The sequence below is a fragment of the Anarhichas minor genome, unplaced genomic scaffold (assembly GCF_050575085.1).
Source record: "Anarhichas minor isolate MPS153535 unplaced genomic scaffold, ASM5057508v1 ptg000033l, whole genome shotgun sequence".
In the NCBI taxonomy this organism is placed as follows: Eukaryota; Metazoa; Chordata; class Actinopteri; order Perciformes; family Anarhichadidae; genus Anarhichas; species Anarhichas minor.
The window spans coordinates 10,715,942-10,734,874 of record NW_027466479.1 but is presented as its reverse complement, the minus strand read 5'-3'; the positions used below and the strand labels follow the sequence as shown (position 1 = coordinate 10,734,874).

Below are 18,933 nucleotides of genomic sequence, written 5' to 3'. Positions count from 1 at the left end.
TCCGGATTTGGAGGGAGAGAGCTTAGTATCATAAAAGGACGACAAGAAACTTCAGAAAAAAAGGGAAAAATAGATAGAAGTACGTACATACATTAAAGGCAACTGCTGGTTGGATTGGAAATAACAGGATCTGAAATAACAGTTGAGTAAGAGATTTGTAAATACAAAAGAAAGAAAGATTTGCAAAAATTAACACTATCTTGTCTTTATGAGACAAAAGGAAGGAGAGACCGGAATGGACTATTTCACTCAAGTAGGTTTTGAATAAGTTTATTTAAAGCTGTCTCCGGGGTGGTCCCACGTTGAAAGGGTCTGTCGGGAAAAAAAGTCCTTCTCCACCTATGTTTGTCTCTGTGTAAATACCTGACTCAATTAAAGAAGAGAGGTTTCTGTACATGTTTTTACAAAGCTGCCAGCCTGTGAACCCGTTTAATTCAATTTACACACACAGTTCTAGGAAGAGAGAGAGAGAGAGAGAGAGAGAGAGAGAGAGAGAGAGAGAGAGAGAGAGAGAGAGAGAGAGAGAGAGAGAGAGAGGGAGGGAGAGAGAGAGAGAGAGGGAGAGAGAGAGATAGGAGGTCTTTTGCATTTATTTTAACAGAGATATAATATTTGGAGTGAAGCAGCACCTCTTAAAGCACAGTGACATAAACAGAGAGGTGGCCACCACTCTAGAGAGAGTGTGTGTGTGTGCGTGTGTGTGTCTGTGTGTTTTTGTGTGCGTCCATGTGCATGTGTGTGTCAACTGTGTACAGTACATGTCAGAATGTCAAACAAACTGTCGTAGAACAGGGCTGACCTGAATACTAGTGAATGAATTCATCTTCAGTTCATATGAAACTAAAAAGGGATTTATGATTTATGATGCATTGCTGGTGATGTCTGTTGCAAAGGTCCTTGCTAATGTTTGATTGAATGTTTTTTAGCTTGTTCAAATATTTGAAATCATTGTCAGATGATCTATCCCAGCTTGTTTAAAGTGCTGGAGACAGAGAGGAGGATGTCCCACTCAACACTTTAGTGGGGTACACTAACAATTCAACATGTAAAAGTCAATTCGCTGGTGGACAGCAAATGTTTTCTGTGGGTCTGGAGGAGTTTCTAGAGTCTGAGACAAAACGACTAAAGTAACATTGCTTGATTATCTTTCATAGTTTGAAAGTTGCAGGCCTTTACCAGCCAGTGAGGGTCAAATGAACAGAAGCTATTAAATTGCATAATGCAAAGTATAGTATCCAAACTGGGGATTTAATGTCTGGATTTTTCTGCATGTGCTTCATCCCTTTGACAATTATTTTACATTTTTTGTCTCCAAAACTTTAGGGAAGTGCAGTGCAGAATTATGACCATATTGACAATGAGCAGGAATACATTCATATGACTTCTCAAATGAAGCAGAGATTTAATAATTTGAATAGTTAATTTAGTATTTATTTAGTGTGTCAAATTATAATGCAGCCCAATGCTGGCCAATAATTCATGAAAAGTGAAATTAAGGTACTATGGCATGGAATTAGGTTTTATTAAAAATACTAACTCATCATTGTAGCCTGATATATAAAATGAATGTGAAAAAAGCATATTAAATTATTATGATTATTATACATAATTGATTGTCATTCATAATATATATATCAATCGCTTTGTAGTATGTATTAGATTCATTTATGCGTCAACATTTCTATGATTTATACAATATTCAGTATACTGCACATCGGTCAGGCTCTTTGTTGCCACGGCGACCGAGTTGCGTTACCATTTAAGATCCGGCGGAAACAACGCCAAGAGCTTCTGTTCCCGAGCAACACTAAAATAATGGAGAGGTGAAAACTCATAGAAATAAAATGTCAATGTGAACAGTGCGCTTCTTCTTTTATGTGTGAGAATATAAAAATACACAACTCTTTTTATTTAAACAAAACCTTTTCATCTCTGGAACCGGAACGGTTTTCTTTTTTTGTACCACACGGAACCGGTAGCGATGGGAACGGAAACCAAATATGTAAACAAACGTCACGCTTGTTATCTAGCAACAGTTTTAGTTAACCTAACAGACTAAAACACACACACGACCGTGGACAAAACGCTAAAAAGATGTTCAAAAATACTTTTCAGAGCGGATTCTTGTCTATCTTATACAGCATCGGCAGCAAACCGCTCCAGATTTGGGATAAAAAGGTGAGATATGAACCGAATATAGCTGTGTTAGCTAGCCGTGCTAAAGCTAACTGGCGGTACGTGTTTTGGGCTTAAAGCTTTAGCTGTATTATAACTGCCTTCTCTGTTGTAGTGTGCTTTGGATGCAGTGTTGAAACAGCCGAGTGAGCTTCTGTTGGGGAACGTTTCATATGAAGCTTCCATTGAACATGTGATAAGGGGGGTTAATCTGCTTCAGCAAAAAGTATAAATACATGAATTCCCTGTTTAGTTATTACGATGATGATGATTTGTATAATAAATCACATTTATTTTATATATCAAGCTACAATGATTTTACGAACTTGTGGCGCTGATGAAACATTGGTCCAAGAGGCATTTTTTGTGGAGCACATTGAGCTTAACACAATTTCAAATCAATACAGGCTTATGGTGTGAGCTGTTTTTCCAAAAAGACGACAAATAAAAACAAAAGGACACAAACTCAATGGGGTTCTGCCACAGCTCCTTTAACAGCGAGATACAGCTTTCTCCATGTAAGTTAAAGCTCATGATATTTCTGTGTGTTCACAGGTGAAGAATGGTCACATCAAGAGAATCACGGACAATGACATCCACTCCCTGGTGTTGGAGGTGGAGGGGGCAAACGTCAGGTGAGTTTATGTTTAACTGATTCTCCAGCTCGGGTCAACCTATTACAAGCACTCGTCACCCTCCTTCATCTCCCTTGTCTTTCTGTTTCATCTACTCCCTGCAGTACCACGTATATAACGTGTCCCGCAGACCCCAAGAAGACATTGGGCATCAAGCTTCCTTTTCTTGTTATGATAATCAAGAATCTCAAGAAGTATTTCACCTTTGAAGTCCAGGTAGGGTAGGCATTCCTGCAGATACGGACGGCTTCCATGTCTTGGTGTCAGAACAAACAAATCTGTGACGCATATGGGTTTGTTCCTTGAAGTCACCAGATTCATGCTTTCTTCCCATCTTTGAAAAAAAAAAACGTTTAGGTGTTAGATGATAAAAACGTTCGGCGGCGGTTTCGGGCAAGCAACTACCAAAGCACGACACGAGTGAAGCCGTTCATCTGCACCATGCCTATGAGGCTGGACGATGGCTGGAACCAAATCCAGTTTAACCTGTCGGACTTCACCAGGAGGGCCTACGGGACAAATTACATCGAGACGCTGCGTGTACAGGTTAGTACACGGACGAGGAACCAGCCGTCTCCAGATGCACTTGTGTGACTGTAGATCCTCATTTCTGATGCTAATTTCTGAACCGTTTTCCTCTCAGATCCACGCCAACTGTAGAATACGCAGAGTTTATTTCTCAGACCGACTGTACTCGGAGGACGAGCTCCCTGCCGAGTTTAAACTCTACCTGCCTGTCCAGAACCAGAAAGCAAAGGTGAAACGTCACACACACACAAATATACACAGCATATAACCGCACAATTAATAGGGGAATGAATCTTTTGGTATCTCATGATTCAATTCAATTTCTATTCTTGGGGTCATGATTCAAAACGATTCCAGATTCAACATCAATCCTTAATTCAGTACGTTGGGGTGCTAATTTCAGGATCCACTGTGCGCTAATAAATGCGGTGTGGCAAATGGCTTTAAAGCAGAATAAAATGTGTGTAAGATTATGAAATGTTTGTCTTTGAAAAGGTTATATCAACCGATTGTATGCAAACACACAAAGGCAAAATGTGAGATTCATTCATGCTAAACTTACACTAATAAACACTTTTTATAAAAAGTGTTTATTATTTCTCAATTCTCATTGACTTCAAAAAATATAATCATCAAGTTCTACAAAAAGTGAACGTAAACACCTCGGATGCCTGTCGCTGCTACTGTGGAAATGTTACACTAACGTTATTGAAGTAAAATATAGAATACACATTACAGTGATGTTACTTATGGATTTTTAGAAGTTTGCCTAACACTCGTTTGTTTGTTTCTTGCAGCAGTAGAGATGCTGGTCCTGCTCTATTCCACCAGACCTGTCATGGAGTTTAACTATATTATTTTCTGTGTTTATTAGTATGACTTTGTAATTTGTAAGTTTTGAGTGCCGTCTTCTGTTGCTTTCTGCAAAATAAAGTTTTTTATGGACTATTATCTGCCCTCAAAGTTTTCAATGCTGAATGAAATGGTGATATTATCAGTTTTCTATGAACAATAGTTTGTGCCACGCATTCTACAGCAGCCATGTTACATGCGCTGGAAAAGATCATAACCAGTCAATTTAAGATTGTTAACCGCTAATAAAATGAAGGCTCAATAGACAGGTCCATTCGTCATATATAAATAATCTTTATCAAATGACAATTTCATGTGAAAGGCTGTGAAAATGATTTGCATTCCCAAAACAAATAATCTTTGTTTCACTTTGGATTTGTGTGTACAGTATGATCAGTAATACATTCATTTAACTTTGTTGCATCACATAATCATTCAAAAGCAACTAAAAACAGTTCAACTTAAAGATGCATCGTCAGCATTACATACTCGTATTCCAAGAGCAGACAGCGCAGTAATCATGTGGAAACAGCAAGTGCTACAAAGAGACGAACTGGGAGATGCAACAAATCCTCAGAAGAACTCAGATGGTCTCATCTGAAGCTGTGGTGGTGAAGCTTCTCGTGTTAAACTCACTTTATATTTTCCTTTTTCAAGAAATCTCACAACAACATAAAGTAAGACAGAAATAAAAGTAAACAACTTAATTGAGTAAATATAATTTTCACAGGAGATTCATACAAATGAAAATAATGTTGTAACATTTTATTTAGACTTATTTGAGTTGTGTCTACCATTAAATGTGTCCAGTATGATTTTATATCTGAAAATATACTCAAAACACATTTAGAATTTAATTTTTTATTTTTACAATAGGCACTTAAATTTCATTAAGGAATGCCAAAACAGTATTTTTGATAAATGGTGTTATAGTATTAACCTGAAATGTGCTCAATAAGGAAAGAACAGATTCATCGTGATCAGTCAACTGTCACTATGCATTTGGAAAGCAGTTCACAACAATATCCTTTTTGGCAACTTTTAAATCAGGTCAAACCAAGAAAGAGTCTTTAGAATTTAAATACTGTTTGAAGCTCTCATCATTACCTCTGCAGCTGCCGTTTTACTTTGGAAAAAAACCCCTAACAGTAAGCCAAACTTATACGTCAACAAGCAAATCACAAAACATACAAATTATTTCAACAAAACATACCTTCCTCGCATGATTGACATAACTTAAAAAAAATATTCAAATCTATTGCTTTAGTCAAAAGCATGCATTTCTTTAAAGTGCAAAAACATTCATTGGTACAAATCAGTAAATCAACTATTGCATTAAATAATTGATTTAAGACAAAACTAATTATAATTTGGCACAACATAAATAAAGACACTCACACCGACAAATAAAATGATACAAGTACAAAATAAACCATCTGATAAGTCAAATGCAACACAAAAAGACACAAGTGCCATAACAAGTGACACGCCTGTAGCATGTACTGTTACACTCGGGGCTTGCATTGATGTTGTTTGAGACAGAAGAGGAGAGGCTGCCTGCAGGTCCACAACTTTACAAATAAAGGTCACAAAAACGTCACTTTTTTTAGCATCTCTTCCTTCAGTTTCTTGTCTTTAATCATTCTTGTTTAACAAGTCCTTGTGTTATACATTCCTGTAATACTCAACTACTGCACTGCATCAATCTGTGTATTTGGCTTCATCATTCCTCTGTTGCCTTTTGGATACAAGAATAGAAGTGACTTCTCAACCACCGATATAGAAACGACATGTTCACATCAGCTCCGTGGTGGCAGGACCCTCGTCTCTCCTGTGCTCGCTTGGCAGTGGTTCACAAACTGTGCACACATTTTCCAGAACTCGAGGAGTGCTCGGTTACAAGAAGAGTTTCCACTTTTAAAGTTAAAGAAATTGCCACTAATCTTAGTTCGACCTCATGAGTCATCAACCGCACTTTTTTAAAATTCCAACAACAGAAATCCAAGTGCTATTTCACTTTGGGCCCAGGATTATTTAAAGTTGAAAAGTCCAATGCTGGAGACAGATATTAAGAGCAGGTGGTGTCTGCGGATCCCGAGGTCAATACATGAGGCCGACTACAAAAGTATGTTTGCCCAACTAAAGTGGACCGCTGCTTCGAAGCAAACACTTCTCTTGTTGTTACTGTGGTTCATTTCTCTTTAGTGCAAAATTCAAGAAGTCAAAAACTATTTTCCTGCTGTTGTTGCTGCTGCTTTTCACCGACCGGTTCATATTAACATGGCTTTTTATTAAAGTCACCTTAACTTGCTCTACATTCACTCATTGAGTTGTCTAGCAGGCTGCTGTGCGTGTTTACAACATGACTTGTTTGTGTGTGTGTGTGTGTGTGTGTGTGACTGTGTGAATGCGCGTGTTTGCTCGTCACTGTGTCGTGGTCCCATGATGAATGACATAGTAGTCATGGACGTACATCAACACAGCGACAGGCTGGCCAATGATGAGCGAGATCCACACAGCAGCATTGCCATAGTTTCCAGTCAGGAAACGACCCACGAACCAAGCCAGAGGAACCTGAAGGGATGAAAGTTCAGAGGTCAGAAGTGTGTTTGCCTACAGCAGAGGAGAGAAAGATGGAGGGTTGAATGCTCCTTACCTGAGCCATCATTCCCATAAAGGCCCACAGTCTAAACATCTTCAGAGGAATACTCACCAGGTACTGAGGAGAGAAATACAAATATCAGACACAGAACTTTTTTTCTAAAAATATGTATAAGCTGCACACGCATGACTCAGATTAAATCTTTTTATTTTGGCACATTTATGATTTAGCCGTCTACTACCTGCAAGCCAGCACCTCACAACTGTCAGCTAACAACCGTCCACAACAGGCCGTTTCATGTACAGACATGAAGTAAAAACTGCACAGGATTTGAGGTTGAATGAACAGATATGTAGACTTTACCTCGTGGAAGAAGGCAGATATCAGGAAGACTGCAGTTTGAGCCAGAAACTTGTTGACTCCCTTCCTCAACACTGGCTTATAGAAGTGTCTGTAACATACAGAGACACACACACACAACGATTAGGCACTCGACAAATCACACTGGTCTCTAAAATGTGGCGGAAAATAGCCCCAAATAAATGGCGGTCCACACCTTGATTTCTTTTGGATTTTATTTCACTAAGAGAACCTGAAGCCGACACGGTTTCAACGCTGAATGAATAGAAGTTTGGTGCTCACCTCAGACACCACTTGTGAACCGGAATATTCCAGTTGGCCCAGAAATATGTGACGGACTCAGAGTTCCTGAAATGAACAACAATTGCACAGTTTGAGAATTGGACTTCAAGATAATTGGTTGTTCTGAATGATGACGACATAAGTTTAATGAATACGCTTTCATTCCTGTGACGTGTGACACATGATCCACTTCAATTTAGGGGAATCACAGCTGACAATATGTGAACTTGCTGCGTTACCCTCGAGATCAAATGGGACCGACTCTGACTCAACATGTTGAAAATGTGAAGGCGTTTCTTTACAGGTGTGCATACTGTATTTGTGTGTAATCATGTGTGATGTTGACGTGTCTTCAACTCACCACCAGTCTTTGTAGAACTCTCTGTCTCCAAACTGCATCAGCTCTGCCACAAAGTTCATAGTAGAGTGGAAAAACCAATAGAAGAATATTAACCATATCAGATGGTTAGGGACCTGGGAGAGGAAGAGGGGAGGAGGAGAAGAGGGTCACGGGAGATGTTAGGAGAAGTGTCTAGATGGTTTAGGTCACACCATGGTTGCGATGTGGCTACCTCTCCTCTAATACACATGTGAGACAGTTAAGTGGTAAAAGTGGTGTTTTTTTGTTGTATTTATTGTTTTTCATTATAGGGTTATGACAGGATACAATTGTGTGTCCAGTGTAACTACAGAACCTCATGATACTCACAGCTAACTTTAGGAGGCGCTCTACCATCCTAGAAAAGTCCATTTCCTGTAAGAGACACAATGACAACTTTCTTATTGACAATGTCAAGACAAAAGCGATTACAGTCTACGATCACTGGCTTCTTGCTCTCCTGAGATCCTCTTATTGTCATACACAATAAAGTGCAGTCGTGTGTGTGTGTGTGTGTACACACCTGGAATGGTTTCATTGAGTTCTGTATGGTGGGAACCATCCACTGGAAGACACAAATGAAAATTGCTTTGATTTAAATAGGCAAATATGTCCACGACTTTCTGTTGAACCTTGTGTTTCAGTGTGTGTGTGTGTGTGTGTGTGTGCAGACAAGAGTATATTCTGAGTACTTGCCTGTGTGATTTAAGGTGTGTTAATGTTCAACATACCTGCTGTATCAATCCCACCAACAACTGCATGAAGAAAAGCTACAAGAAAGAGTGAGTCAAAATGAAAACATGCATATTCTCATTTCATTTTCCAACGTCTCAGTTGACACCAAGAGCATAGAAAATAAATGTGCGTTTGTGTTCCCTCTCACCATTTCAAAAAGTCTTCTCATCAGGAACCTTTTGCGTATTCGAGGTGACCGTGGGAAGTTCAGCTCGTAGCAGAGAGTTGGAGCACAGACAAAGTAGTACATGTCTAAAGACAACAAAAATAAACAAAATGTTAATTTAGGATTGTTCATCATTATCGTTTTAAAAACTGTGCAGTCTATCGAGACATCATGGTTACCTCTGTGGGTGAGGTTGCCCGGATAGGAGACATGAGTATGAACTGCTGAACCATTCGATTGTGCCACGGACGGACCTGAAACACACACATGAAAATGGAGACGGTAAGAGATGGTACTTTAAGTCTCGCCAGCTCATTTCATTGACCACCATACCCAAGTGGTTCTACAACAACCCATCAAACTACATTATAAATACAACAGACAATCATGCTGGATTTTAAGGATGTCTCTGTGTGTGTAGTCTGATTATCCCAGTGAGGAGATAAAGTAGCGTTTAGGATTAAAATAGCTTCAAAACACACAACTTTAATCTCTGTCTGTGTGCATGACAGTGGTAGCCAAAAGCTGCAGTTCGTCTTGTCACCACTAAATGGCAGTAGCAGCACAGTACTAAACTAAAAGAACAATGCAATCCTGTAAAGTGTGCGTTGACATTTGTGTGTTTGAATCAAATTTCTTTCGCCAAGTTAGTTTGACTGTTAGTCTGATCTGTTGGCTGCTACACTGCTCTTAAGTGCCCTGCTCAAGAGCCCCTCTGCCCTCTACATGCGTTCCTACTCACACTCTAGATAACGTTTCTTCAACAGAGTGTGTGTGTGTGTGTGTGTGTGTGTGTGTGTGGAGATATACTTACATGAGTATGATCGTGTTAGTCTCTTGGCTTTTGCTTGTCTAATTTCTCGACACCACCTGTTGGTGTCTTGGTAGGAGTACAGCTTGAGAAACAGCACCGTGTAGATTGCCAACGAGAGCACGCCACCCACTGACACACACACACACACAAAGACACACAAAGACACACAAAGACACACAAAGACACAAAGGGTCATTGACTAAGAGCAATAAATGATAGATGAAAGGAGCACTCTGGTGTGTGGGTGTACATAGATAGGAAGCTAAAAACAGTTTATTGGCTAAATAGTTTTTTTCAATTATAACTTTTGACATCAGTGATGATTTAAATGCAATTTCTGATGCAAAAGACCAATGCATCTTTTGTGGTAGTATCAAAACACACACACAAGCATTAATTCCTATTCTAAATGTTTGTCTCATGAACATACACTGTGAACATGTATTTAGTATGTACCTGGGGTCACGGAGGTCACGGTGAGTACAGTGGCTGCAGGGAAGATCAACATGGATGTCAGGTTAAAAATATGAAGAATCAGTCCTGTCATTTGGGAAATGGTACCCTAGGAATGATACAATGAAAACAGAAAAGAGTCACCGTAAAACATTTGATCCGACTGTTGATATGCTTTCATTATTTTTTCCTTTAACCAGAAAAACACAGCTTTTTCACTGTGCAACACGAGATCTAATGGGCTTTTTAACCAATAAAATATTGCATCTGTCGAGTTGTTTTAAGTCAGTGCTTCCTACACTTTAAAAAAACAACGAGCAAACCATCGCGACTCCCTTCACAATCAGCCTCATCTAAAAATCGTGATAAGAGCGGATTTGTGAACAAATGAACGTCCTGACTATCTTTACTGTCATTTCCACATCATCTTATATTATCTTGAATCAGTAAAGCAGCCATTTGAAGAGGTAACTTTGTTTTATGCCGGTGTTGACAACATATACACATGTAAAATAAAAGGACTAAGGAAGAAATGTTGCTAATTTATTTGGTTGACCCTAAGAAAATCTCCTGCGACCCACCTGTGGGTCCTGACCCAGTCTTTGGCCATGACTGTTTTAGATCACATGTAATCTAATCTGAACCAGGAGTGGTGTTGTTATCAGAGTTAACAGCGCGTATAAAGAGGCGAGGTGCCACGACGCTGACTTTACACTGTCGGCTCCAGAATGTCTAAAGCCCCTCTTTCGGGCAAACATCCTTGATGGGAGTTCCCTCAATGATAAATATTCAAAACAAACCTCAACTCTCTTTACAGTTCATCTAACAGCTCAGCAACGTGTATCCCCAAATCCCTGAACAAAGTTCTAATTCCAATGTCAGGTGTTTGGAATCCAAACAAAGGGCGAAGTCGAAGGTTTCAGGAATTTATCAGCAGAGCTAACAAAAGCAGACGGAATCGAACAAATCGGGCAAAATTTGCAGCGTCCCCAAAATAGTAAAAGGAAAATGTAGCAAATCATTGTCAACACTCACCACAGCCAGACGCCTCTCTGTGTACAAGGCTGCCAAGATGAACACATTGGACACTGAAACACAAGGAGAGACAAACAACAGACTCCTCAGACTCAGCATCACATGCATGTAAACCATAGTGGGAGGTTGACTTTATGTTATTACTCAGTGTAACACCATTTAACACAGACAGAGACGGAGAAACTAGTGGTAAATACTGATTTTGTCAAACATAATGGCAAGTTTCAGGCACTATATTAGTCCATTTTCTCTAAATAGCAGCATTCTCTTTTATTCAGACTGCTGATATGCTCATTCACGTTTGTATTGACTTGTTTTACTGCATTGATGAAGCCGGTTGTTGCCGGAAAAGCGACAATGTCAGGAGTAAATAATCATTAACAGCTGTGCTGGAATATTCAGGGCAGGAACTCATGCTAACAATGCTTCTATATGCTATCACTGAGCATCTGGCTTGTTAAATCTGCTCGAACAAGCTGCATCACGTCAGCCATTTGAGTCCCGGCGAGGCTGTTTCATCACAGTCAACAGCAACACTTTGTGATACAGTGATGGAGACTAATGTTTCCTCATTTCCGTATGGGATGTACAGACAACCTTCCTTGTTTGCCAATAAGTTCAACTTGAACACCCTTAAGGGTCACAGAAGCACAAATGGCTGTGAGTCATTCAACAGACGTTGACACGACTTTGGGGGCAGTAGAGTAAATGCTCCGTACCAATGATGAGGCAAGCTGATGGCCAGCTATAGGGGTCCTTCAAGAAGAGAGACACCACTTGGATCGGGTCCACCAAGATACCATACCTAGAGAAGAGAGGAGAGGAGCGGAGCGAGATTATTGATCCCACCGGTCATCATTTAGAAATGCTTTTGTGTAAAATGGTTATGTGAGCTTTAGTTTAAGGTTGGTTCTGTCAGTTAAAGATGTGGTTAAGTCAAGAAACTTCACTCTGCTCACAACAACAGTGTGATCTATAACAATTGGATAATACATTTGAAACCCAGAGGAACGTCAGCTAACAGAAACGGTTTTATATCTAATTTAATAGGAATATATAATGTTTCAGACTACACCTGGAAACACCGGGCTGCCACTTACTTATGTAATTCTTTAGAGACAAACAAACAAAGCCCTGAGCACATGTGCTGTTGGATGAACTTTAAATGTTTGATGACATCCAGCTCCTGTTTCTATTGATTTTGGACAAAAAGTGACAAATGAATGTAATGTAATACTAAACTAGCGGGCCGTGGTGAGGTGGAGGATGAGGGGCGACACGGCCGCTTGTTTAACCAAATGGCAGTGAGTTGCAACAGCACCTGCTTGTCTACATGGTGTGTGTGTGTGTGTGTGTGTGTGTGTGTGTGTGTGTGTGGGCCCATACTCACTTTATAATGTTCTCCAAGAAGAGGCGAGCGTTACTCAGCACCTGGAAGAGAGGAACAAGCAAAGGGAGCTGATGAGCGGAGTTCACAGAATCAACTTTGTTTACCCAACAACATTTTTAGCCCCCCCGCTATGAATCTGGCTCATGATTAGTCTGCAGATTTCCATGTGTTTGTTTTGCATGTTGAGTGAGTTATTATTCAAAACACAAACAGCAGGTTTTCTTTTCTTTTTTGAATGCGGAGCAACTTGCAGAAAGAGCAACAAAGAGTTTAAAGTTGCACGGACATATCGTCACGATCAGTTTACACAACTGGAGATGAGATCTGTTTCATACCTAAAGTTGAGCAACATGTCCCGGCTGCCATCACACCTTGATAACACTCTCACTCTGCTCACTGTGTCCAATAAAACAAGTTTATCACTATATTACGTATTAAAGTTCAAGGACTGAGTCCACCTTTAACACGGCCATCAGTTATCGGAGCTTTCTGAGATAAAGACTAAACCACCTACTGAACGCAGAGAGCCAACAGGTATATGCACAGATGTACACATATGCACGTATACATTTCTCAGATCGTGCATGTGGTGCGTTCAGTGCACAGGAGTCAGAGAGACGGTTTAACATAACGAGGACAGTGAGGGTACGACACACGATAAAGGTCACGCAGCAGTGATTATGTGCCATGTTGCCCCATCGGCCCACTCGCCTGCCAAGACTCCGCAGCAGCAATGTGGTTTTGATTCAACCATGTCTTTTGTCCAAACCAGTGACCTTTGCTTTAGTAACCTTCAGCGCGGCCAACAGAGGACCTGGCTTGGGGAAGAGGCCTCTCCAGAGCATTTAAAGAGAGCATTGCGAAAATCTGATTTTGGCAATTATTCAACTGTACAAATGTGTCCTCACTCGAACCGGAGCAGAGAGAGGTCAGTGTGTGGGAGACGGCGGGATTCAGTGTGTTGCTCAAAGACACTTCAGCAGGGGGGATTTTAACTGAACCCAGGCTGCCTGGTTAAAGAAGTATTTCTGTCCAGCTGTAACTACAGTTAAGAAGTATTTCTACCATCTGTTATCGGTCTTATGGTCAGTAATAGGAATGTTATCTTGTTGTATGAACACCTTTTAGCACCCAAAGATCTGATTATTTATACTCTGAGTTAAGCACATTTTCTTATCTACTTCTCTTTATAATCATTTACAATTTCCTCAGTAAAAAAACACAAATGATAAACTGCTCAAATATTTCTCTTTTTTTTTCCCAATTTCAACAATAAAATGTCTATATTTATCAAATAATATCCAAGTAATATAAAATTCCCAATATATAGACGCAATTTATATTCCCTTTGAATAATCTTCAGTATGTTTCTGAACAGGTATGATACTGTGTGAGCCAGATGAAATACGACAGTAATGAACTTCTCTCAGCTGTATCTCGGTGTCCCGTCTCAGATTTGGTAAGTTTAAAAATAGAAAGAGCTGCTGGGGTGGGCTAAACTTTAGGACCCTGACATACAAAGCGTTTAAGCTGACCTGAGAGAACTGGTGCCAACAAAGGCTGAATCAGCAAACATTTTGCATTGGCCATGGTCTTCTGTTAAATGTTTTCCTTCAACACACAGCAAAGACTATTGGGGACATGCATGTATGTTCTGTACTCTAATAACTCGTCAGCAGTTTGTAGAAACGTCTTTGTTGGTTCACTCGCACAGATTTGTTTTCAGCACCAATCTTAATCTTCTGAACGTTGTGCATGTGTCTTGTTATTGAGAGCTTTTTAAGACCTTGAAATGTATTCATCCTCCAAACAACTGGAGAAAGTCAAGTTCAACAAGAATATTCTGAATATACATGAACACTTACTTCACAAGCACTTTAAAGAAGCGTAGCCGTTTCAAAGGGTAACTTATGGATTTTTTTTTTTAATTGTTATTTTGCCGACCACCCATATTTTAAGGTTGTGAATGAACTGAATTAGTAATATTTCGAAACACTTTGCCTTCAACATTGAAAATGAAAGAAGTACAACAACACATCTGATGTCTCATCTGTAGAAACATGTGCTCCTGCAGCTGATATTTTAGGCATTTAGCCGATGGTCCTGGTTATTGGGGACACACACACACACACACACACACACACACACACACACACACACACACACACACACACACACACACACACACACACACACACACACACACACACACACACACACACACACACACACACACACACACACACACACACACACACACACACACACACCGAGCGATGCCGTCCCCGGTGACCAGAAAGTAGAGGACGTGGTCGTCAGAGATACATTTTCAAAGATGGAATTAATCCTGTCGCAGAACTGCAAAATAAGGCCTGGTTTGAAAAATAACCCCAGAAAGACCCTACAAAACACACACACTGTGTATATATATATATAAAGTACATATCCACACATGCAAAGCGTGCAAGTGGATAGAAACTTGTACTTGCACACATGTATTTCATGAGGATTATGGCGGACTGTATATTTGTATCCTCCACGCTATTAAAAGACCAACAGTGGTTGAATGTTGAGAAGCTCTGCAGGACGCCTTCGGAGACGCACACAGTGGAATCAGCAGTTGTTACAGGGCAGAGACTGAAGAAGAAGAAGATCCTGCTGGCGAGTCTTAACAGGAAGCTCCTGCTAATTCATTTTCTCGTCATATGGAGTGCTTGTCTCATATGTTTTAGCAACCAGCTTTTGTTGCTGCTTTTCAAGTTATTCTTCTCAGTTCATCCTAGCAAGCTTAAGATTTAAAAGCGTAAACTGACGTTTTTTTCAGATCTATAAATAAAATCGTCTCTGCAAGAAGATTAATCTTTTGGGTTCATGTTCTATTTTAGAACTTCAGTATGAGAAACAACTTTATTGGCCAAGCAAGCACACCAACTCCGCTTTGAGCAGAAGATGCTGTCAGTGAACATCCATCAGGCATGTTATTATTTATTACAACATGTGACTTTTAAAACCAAGGATTTAAAATGAAACCATATAATGCTGATTGATATGGGTCACATCAACCAAGACACTAAATATCCAACCCCATAATAATCTCTCTCCTGCAATTTAGGGATGATTGAAAATCCCTCCATTGCATTCATATTCAGAATATTCCGCGGTGTGTGATCAACGCATGAACCGTCACTTCAATCCTCAGGATGTCGACTGCAGGTGCACCAGAACACCCTCAATACAAGAACAGCTAACGGAAAGTCTACTTCTGATGAGACTGAAAGTTCAACACGTAAAGAAAACTCACTGAGATTAAAGTATAACCAATAAAAACCTCTTAATTAAAGTCGTAGAAATGAGAAACAAGTGCAGGAAATGACAAACTGGGCCACGAGGGTGTGACCGAGCACGCATTGGTGGAGAATCTACCGAAGAGAGATAACATGAAAACAACTTATCAGACTTCTCACAGACACGTTTCATGTGTCAACATGGGTCCAACTTCAAAATCCCAGGAGGATGTGTACTTCACACTTGTGCAGCAGCTTTATATACAGTGTGTGTGCGTTTGTGTGTAAGTGACAGTGAGAGTCAAAGAGAGGTGTAACTGGTTCTTAAAAAAATGTCACGTTTTCATCCAGAGTTTCCGGGTCATTGTTCGTGGAAGTCGGAGTACATTTTCAGCTCTGAATGGACACACAGTTCAACTCACCAGCATGACAACGCACCAGTTGAGGATTCCTCTGTAGTTGCTGTAGCCACTGGCTGAACTTAAGAGAGACTCCTGGAGGACGTGACAGCTGCATGGAAACACAAAGTCAACCGTTTTATTGAGGATGGGTTTTTTTTTTAGGGTTGATCAAGCTCTTTGCACTCCTTCCTGCCCGGTTTATCTCCAGAAGCTCAGGGATGAAACCATTTGGTACGTCACTCCAGTCACTCTCAAACCTCTGCTCAGGAAACATTCAGCAGCATCTTCAGAATCACACATAACTAGAAATGTTAAGTCCTACAACTGCACCAGGCAATGAACGAGTTGTGAAAATTTAGGTTTGAGGTATTGACCAAATCAGTCGAGAACTTTTTCACAACAAACCGGGACCGAGGGCCAGTAGAGCGGAGATGAAAGCTAAAGGAGAGGAAGAATGAAGTGAAGAACATTCATTAAGAGGAGAAGAGAGGATGGAGGAGAAGCAGAGGAGAGAGCACAAAGAGCAGAGAAACGGGATAGAAAGATAAGGTGGGGGATAATGCAGTATTTAAGAGAGAAAGGTGGACAACGAAGACGAGGTGAAGAGACAGCGGTGGTTTGAGGTGAAGTATGGAAAGAAATGAGCATATAAAGAGAGGAAAGAGGAGAGGGGCTCATCAATGAGTGCCAGAACACCCACGGCAAGACCAGACCTGCAGGAGTACGTGCAGACAGACAGGCAGGCAGCAAGCACAGGATTGCAAAAGCACATGCCATTGTTGTTTGTTACAGTCACTTTATTTCATCATTTTGGTGTTGCCCTGATGATATCAATCTTTATATCTTTAAATTCAAGAGTGTGAGTAAAACACCAGCCAGACTCTTGGCAGTTTAAAACAAGAAGTAGAGGTGGCTTCAAAAGGTAAAGATGTATCTGTGGAAGTGGGCGTGTTACCATAAAATATTTAGGATAAAGGTCGGCTATTATTGTCTCCTCTCACAAAGTCTGTTCTCACTCATATCTACAACCTACTCTCTTGCCATACATCAACCTTGCCATACATCAACCCCCGTCTCTTTCACAAAGTAAAAGTACAACCTGACACAATACTTTCCTTTACATGTAAAAAATAAACATTTTTAAATGCTTGGTTTAATCATTTGTGAACATAGCAATATCAATATATATATATACACACACATCTATACATATATATACATATATATACTCAAAGGGCCACATTTAAGTGGCCCTTTTGAGCCACATTTGAAGGACAAACGACTATCCCCCAGTGAAAATGTTTCATACAAATCAGTCACATCTGTCTAAATGACGACTACTTCATGTCGTTTCAATCACCGTTAGCGCGTGTTAGTTTGCGTACACGTGACGCTGAAGGTCTTAAGTAAAAGCTTAACGTTACCTGAGTCTCTCGTTAAAGTCTTCCACCACACTCCTCTGTTTCTTCGGGCTGTTCTGGAGCTGCAGCTGCTCTGACTTCCCCATCTCTCCGTCCGCCTTCCCGTTGACACTCGCGTGCCTGGACACCTCGTTTGTTTTGGTTTTATCGGAACACTGTGGAGGTGTCTCCCCGGCATCGTGCCACTTGTTCCCGTTGGAGATGGTCGTCCTCCTCCGGCGGCTTACAGGCCCTCTCATCTCGGCTCTGTCGCTCATTGAAGCGGCTTCAGTCACGCAGCTATTACCTGCCTGACATCGCTGGTCACCTGTGTCTTTGTTTCCATCCGGGGACGTTACATCAACAGCTAATGGATGAGTAGTCTCAAGTCGTGTCTACGCTGGTGGTTATAATGCGTTTCGTCACCACCATGGCTCAAGTTGCAATTGTCATTAAGGTTGCCAGATCTGTGTTTTTAAACTGACATCCCCCTATCGAGCCGATGTCCCAATCCACTTCCGGATTGGCTGCTTCACAACATGCTGTAATGTACTGGGTGATAGTGTCATGTATCATTGTACAATGTTTAACTCTTTGCAACAACAGAGATATAGAAGATGTGATACATTATTCTATTAACCTTCAACAACTACACGCCCATAATCCGTTGACAGGCTAATATATATGTATATGTACCTATAGTTTATTAATCCGATATTGTTATTTTTGTTTTATTATCTATTAATATATTAACTAAAGGGAACACGTTAAATTTGTATACTTTTTTTGTTAAAGTAATGTATATTTAGTAGAGTCTTGGAAAATTCACCAGATGTTAGACTGCCACCAATCACTGAATGAGAATCTGATTTTGTTGTCGCCGATAGATAGAAAGATATATAGATATATACTTTATTCATCCCACAAGGGGAAATATGTTCGTTACAGCAGCAAAAAATATACTTCAGCAATTAAAGTAACAGAGTAAAAAATAAAAATATTAAGTATAAAATTCACAATATATACAATAAAAAATAACAGAGTAACACATATTAATATAAAAAATGCACAGTAGCCTATATACAATGAAATAGTATAGTATTACATTAATTAACTAAACAGTAGTGCAAAGATTAACCAGCAGCAAACAAACAACAGTGAATACATAAAGTAGAGCATTATAACATATGCAAGACCCACCCATTAGTCCTACATACTTTGAAGAAATTATTTTTGCAATATGTGTTCCCTGTACAATCACAACTAATCCAGTTTTGGCCTTCTTGCAGACTGGAGAAGAAATGTGTTTGTTAGGATCAAGGCCATATAGGATTTGGATTTGCCACTGTAAACAATTTGTATGCAACCGAGCACTATGAGAGGAAACACTCAGGATTGTGCCGCTGCACCGCTTCTATATGTCCTAAAATAACCCCACATCC

The 18,933-nt window shown here is 40.1% G+C and overlaps 2 protein-coding genes across 3 annotated transcripts; one reads left to right on the top strand and one right to left on the bottom strand.

Annotated features, from left to right (window-relative positions):
• Positions 1–1,978: 1,978 nt before the first annotated feature.
• On the top strand, positions 1,979–4,289 carry cfap20 (cilia and flagella associated protein 20). Of its 2 annotated transcripts, none has more exons than XM_076105476.1 (6): positions 1,979–2,178; positions 2,731–2,810; positions 2,915–3,026; positions 3,168–3,356; positions 3,454–3,567; positions 4,139–4,289. In XM_076105476.1, the coding sequence occupies exons 1-6, from the start codon at positions 2,095–2,097 to the stop codon at positions 4,139–4,141; spliced, it is 582 nt and encodes a 193-aa protein (XP_075961591.1). In that variant the 5' UTR covers positions 1,979–2,094; the 3' UTR covers positions 4,142–4,289. The 2 variants fall into 2 exon arrangements, with proteins under 2 accessions (XP_075961591.1, XP_075961590.1); XM_076105475.1 differs by having other exon boundaries at positions 1,981–2,178; positions 4,136–4,289.
• Positions 4,290–4,464: 175 nt separating this feature from the next.
• On the bottom strand, positions 4,465–17,976 carry dgat1a (diacylglycerol O-acyltransferase 1a). The gene is made up of 17 exons (XM_076105473.1): positions 17,516–17,976; positions 16,113–16,200; positions 12,407–12,447; positions 11,736–11,821; positions 11,017–11,069; positions 9,985–10,090; positions 9,529–9,657; positions 8,894–8,968; positions 8,697–8,800; positions 8,545–8,583; positions 8,337–8,378; positions 8,144–8,188; positions 7,796–7,908; positions 7,435–7,500; positions 7,156–7,243; positions 6,847–6,909; positions 4,465–6,764 (listed from the first exon to the last, which is right to left on the bottom strand). The coding sequence occupies exons 1-17, from the start codon at positions 17,767–17,769 to the stop codon at positions 6,615–6,617; spliced, it is 1,542 nt and encodes a 513-aa protein (XP_075961588.1). The 5' UTR covers positions 17,770–17,976; the 3' UTR covers positions 4,465–6,614.
• Between the last annotated feature and the right edge of the window lie 957 nt (positions 17,977–18,933).

Bases quoted from the DNA above. Each gene is read 5' to 3' on its own strand.
- cfap20 (XM_076105475.1), top strand. From the start codon at position 2,095: ATGTTCAAAAATACTTTTCAGAGCGGATTCTTGTCTATCTTATACAGC. The intron at 2,179-2,730 runs GTGAGATATGAA...GTGTGTTCACAG, and splicing joins TCCAGATTTGGGATAAAAAG to GTGAAGAATGGTCACATCAA. The intron at 3,357-3,453 runs GTTAGTACACGG...TTTTCCTCTCAG, and splicing joins TCGAGACGCTGCGTGTACAG to ATCCACGCCAACTGTAGAAT.
- dgat1a (XM_076105473.1), bottom strand. From the start codon at position 17,769: ATGAGCGACAGAGCCGAGATGAGAGGGCCTGTAAGCCGCCGGAGGAGG. The intron at 11,822-12,406 runs GTGAGTATGGGC...TCTCTTCTCTAG, and splicing joins TTCTTGGAGAACATTATAAA to GTATGGTATCTTGGTGGACC. The intron at 10,091-11,016 runs GTGAGTGTTGAC...TATCATTCCTAG, and splicing joins CAGAGAGGCGTCTGGCTGTG to GGTACCATTTCCCAAATGAC.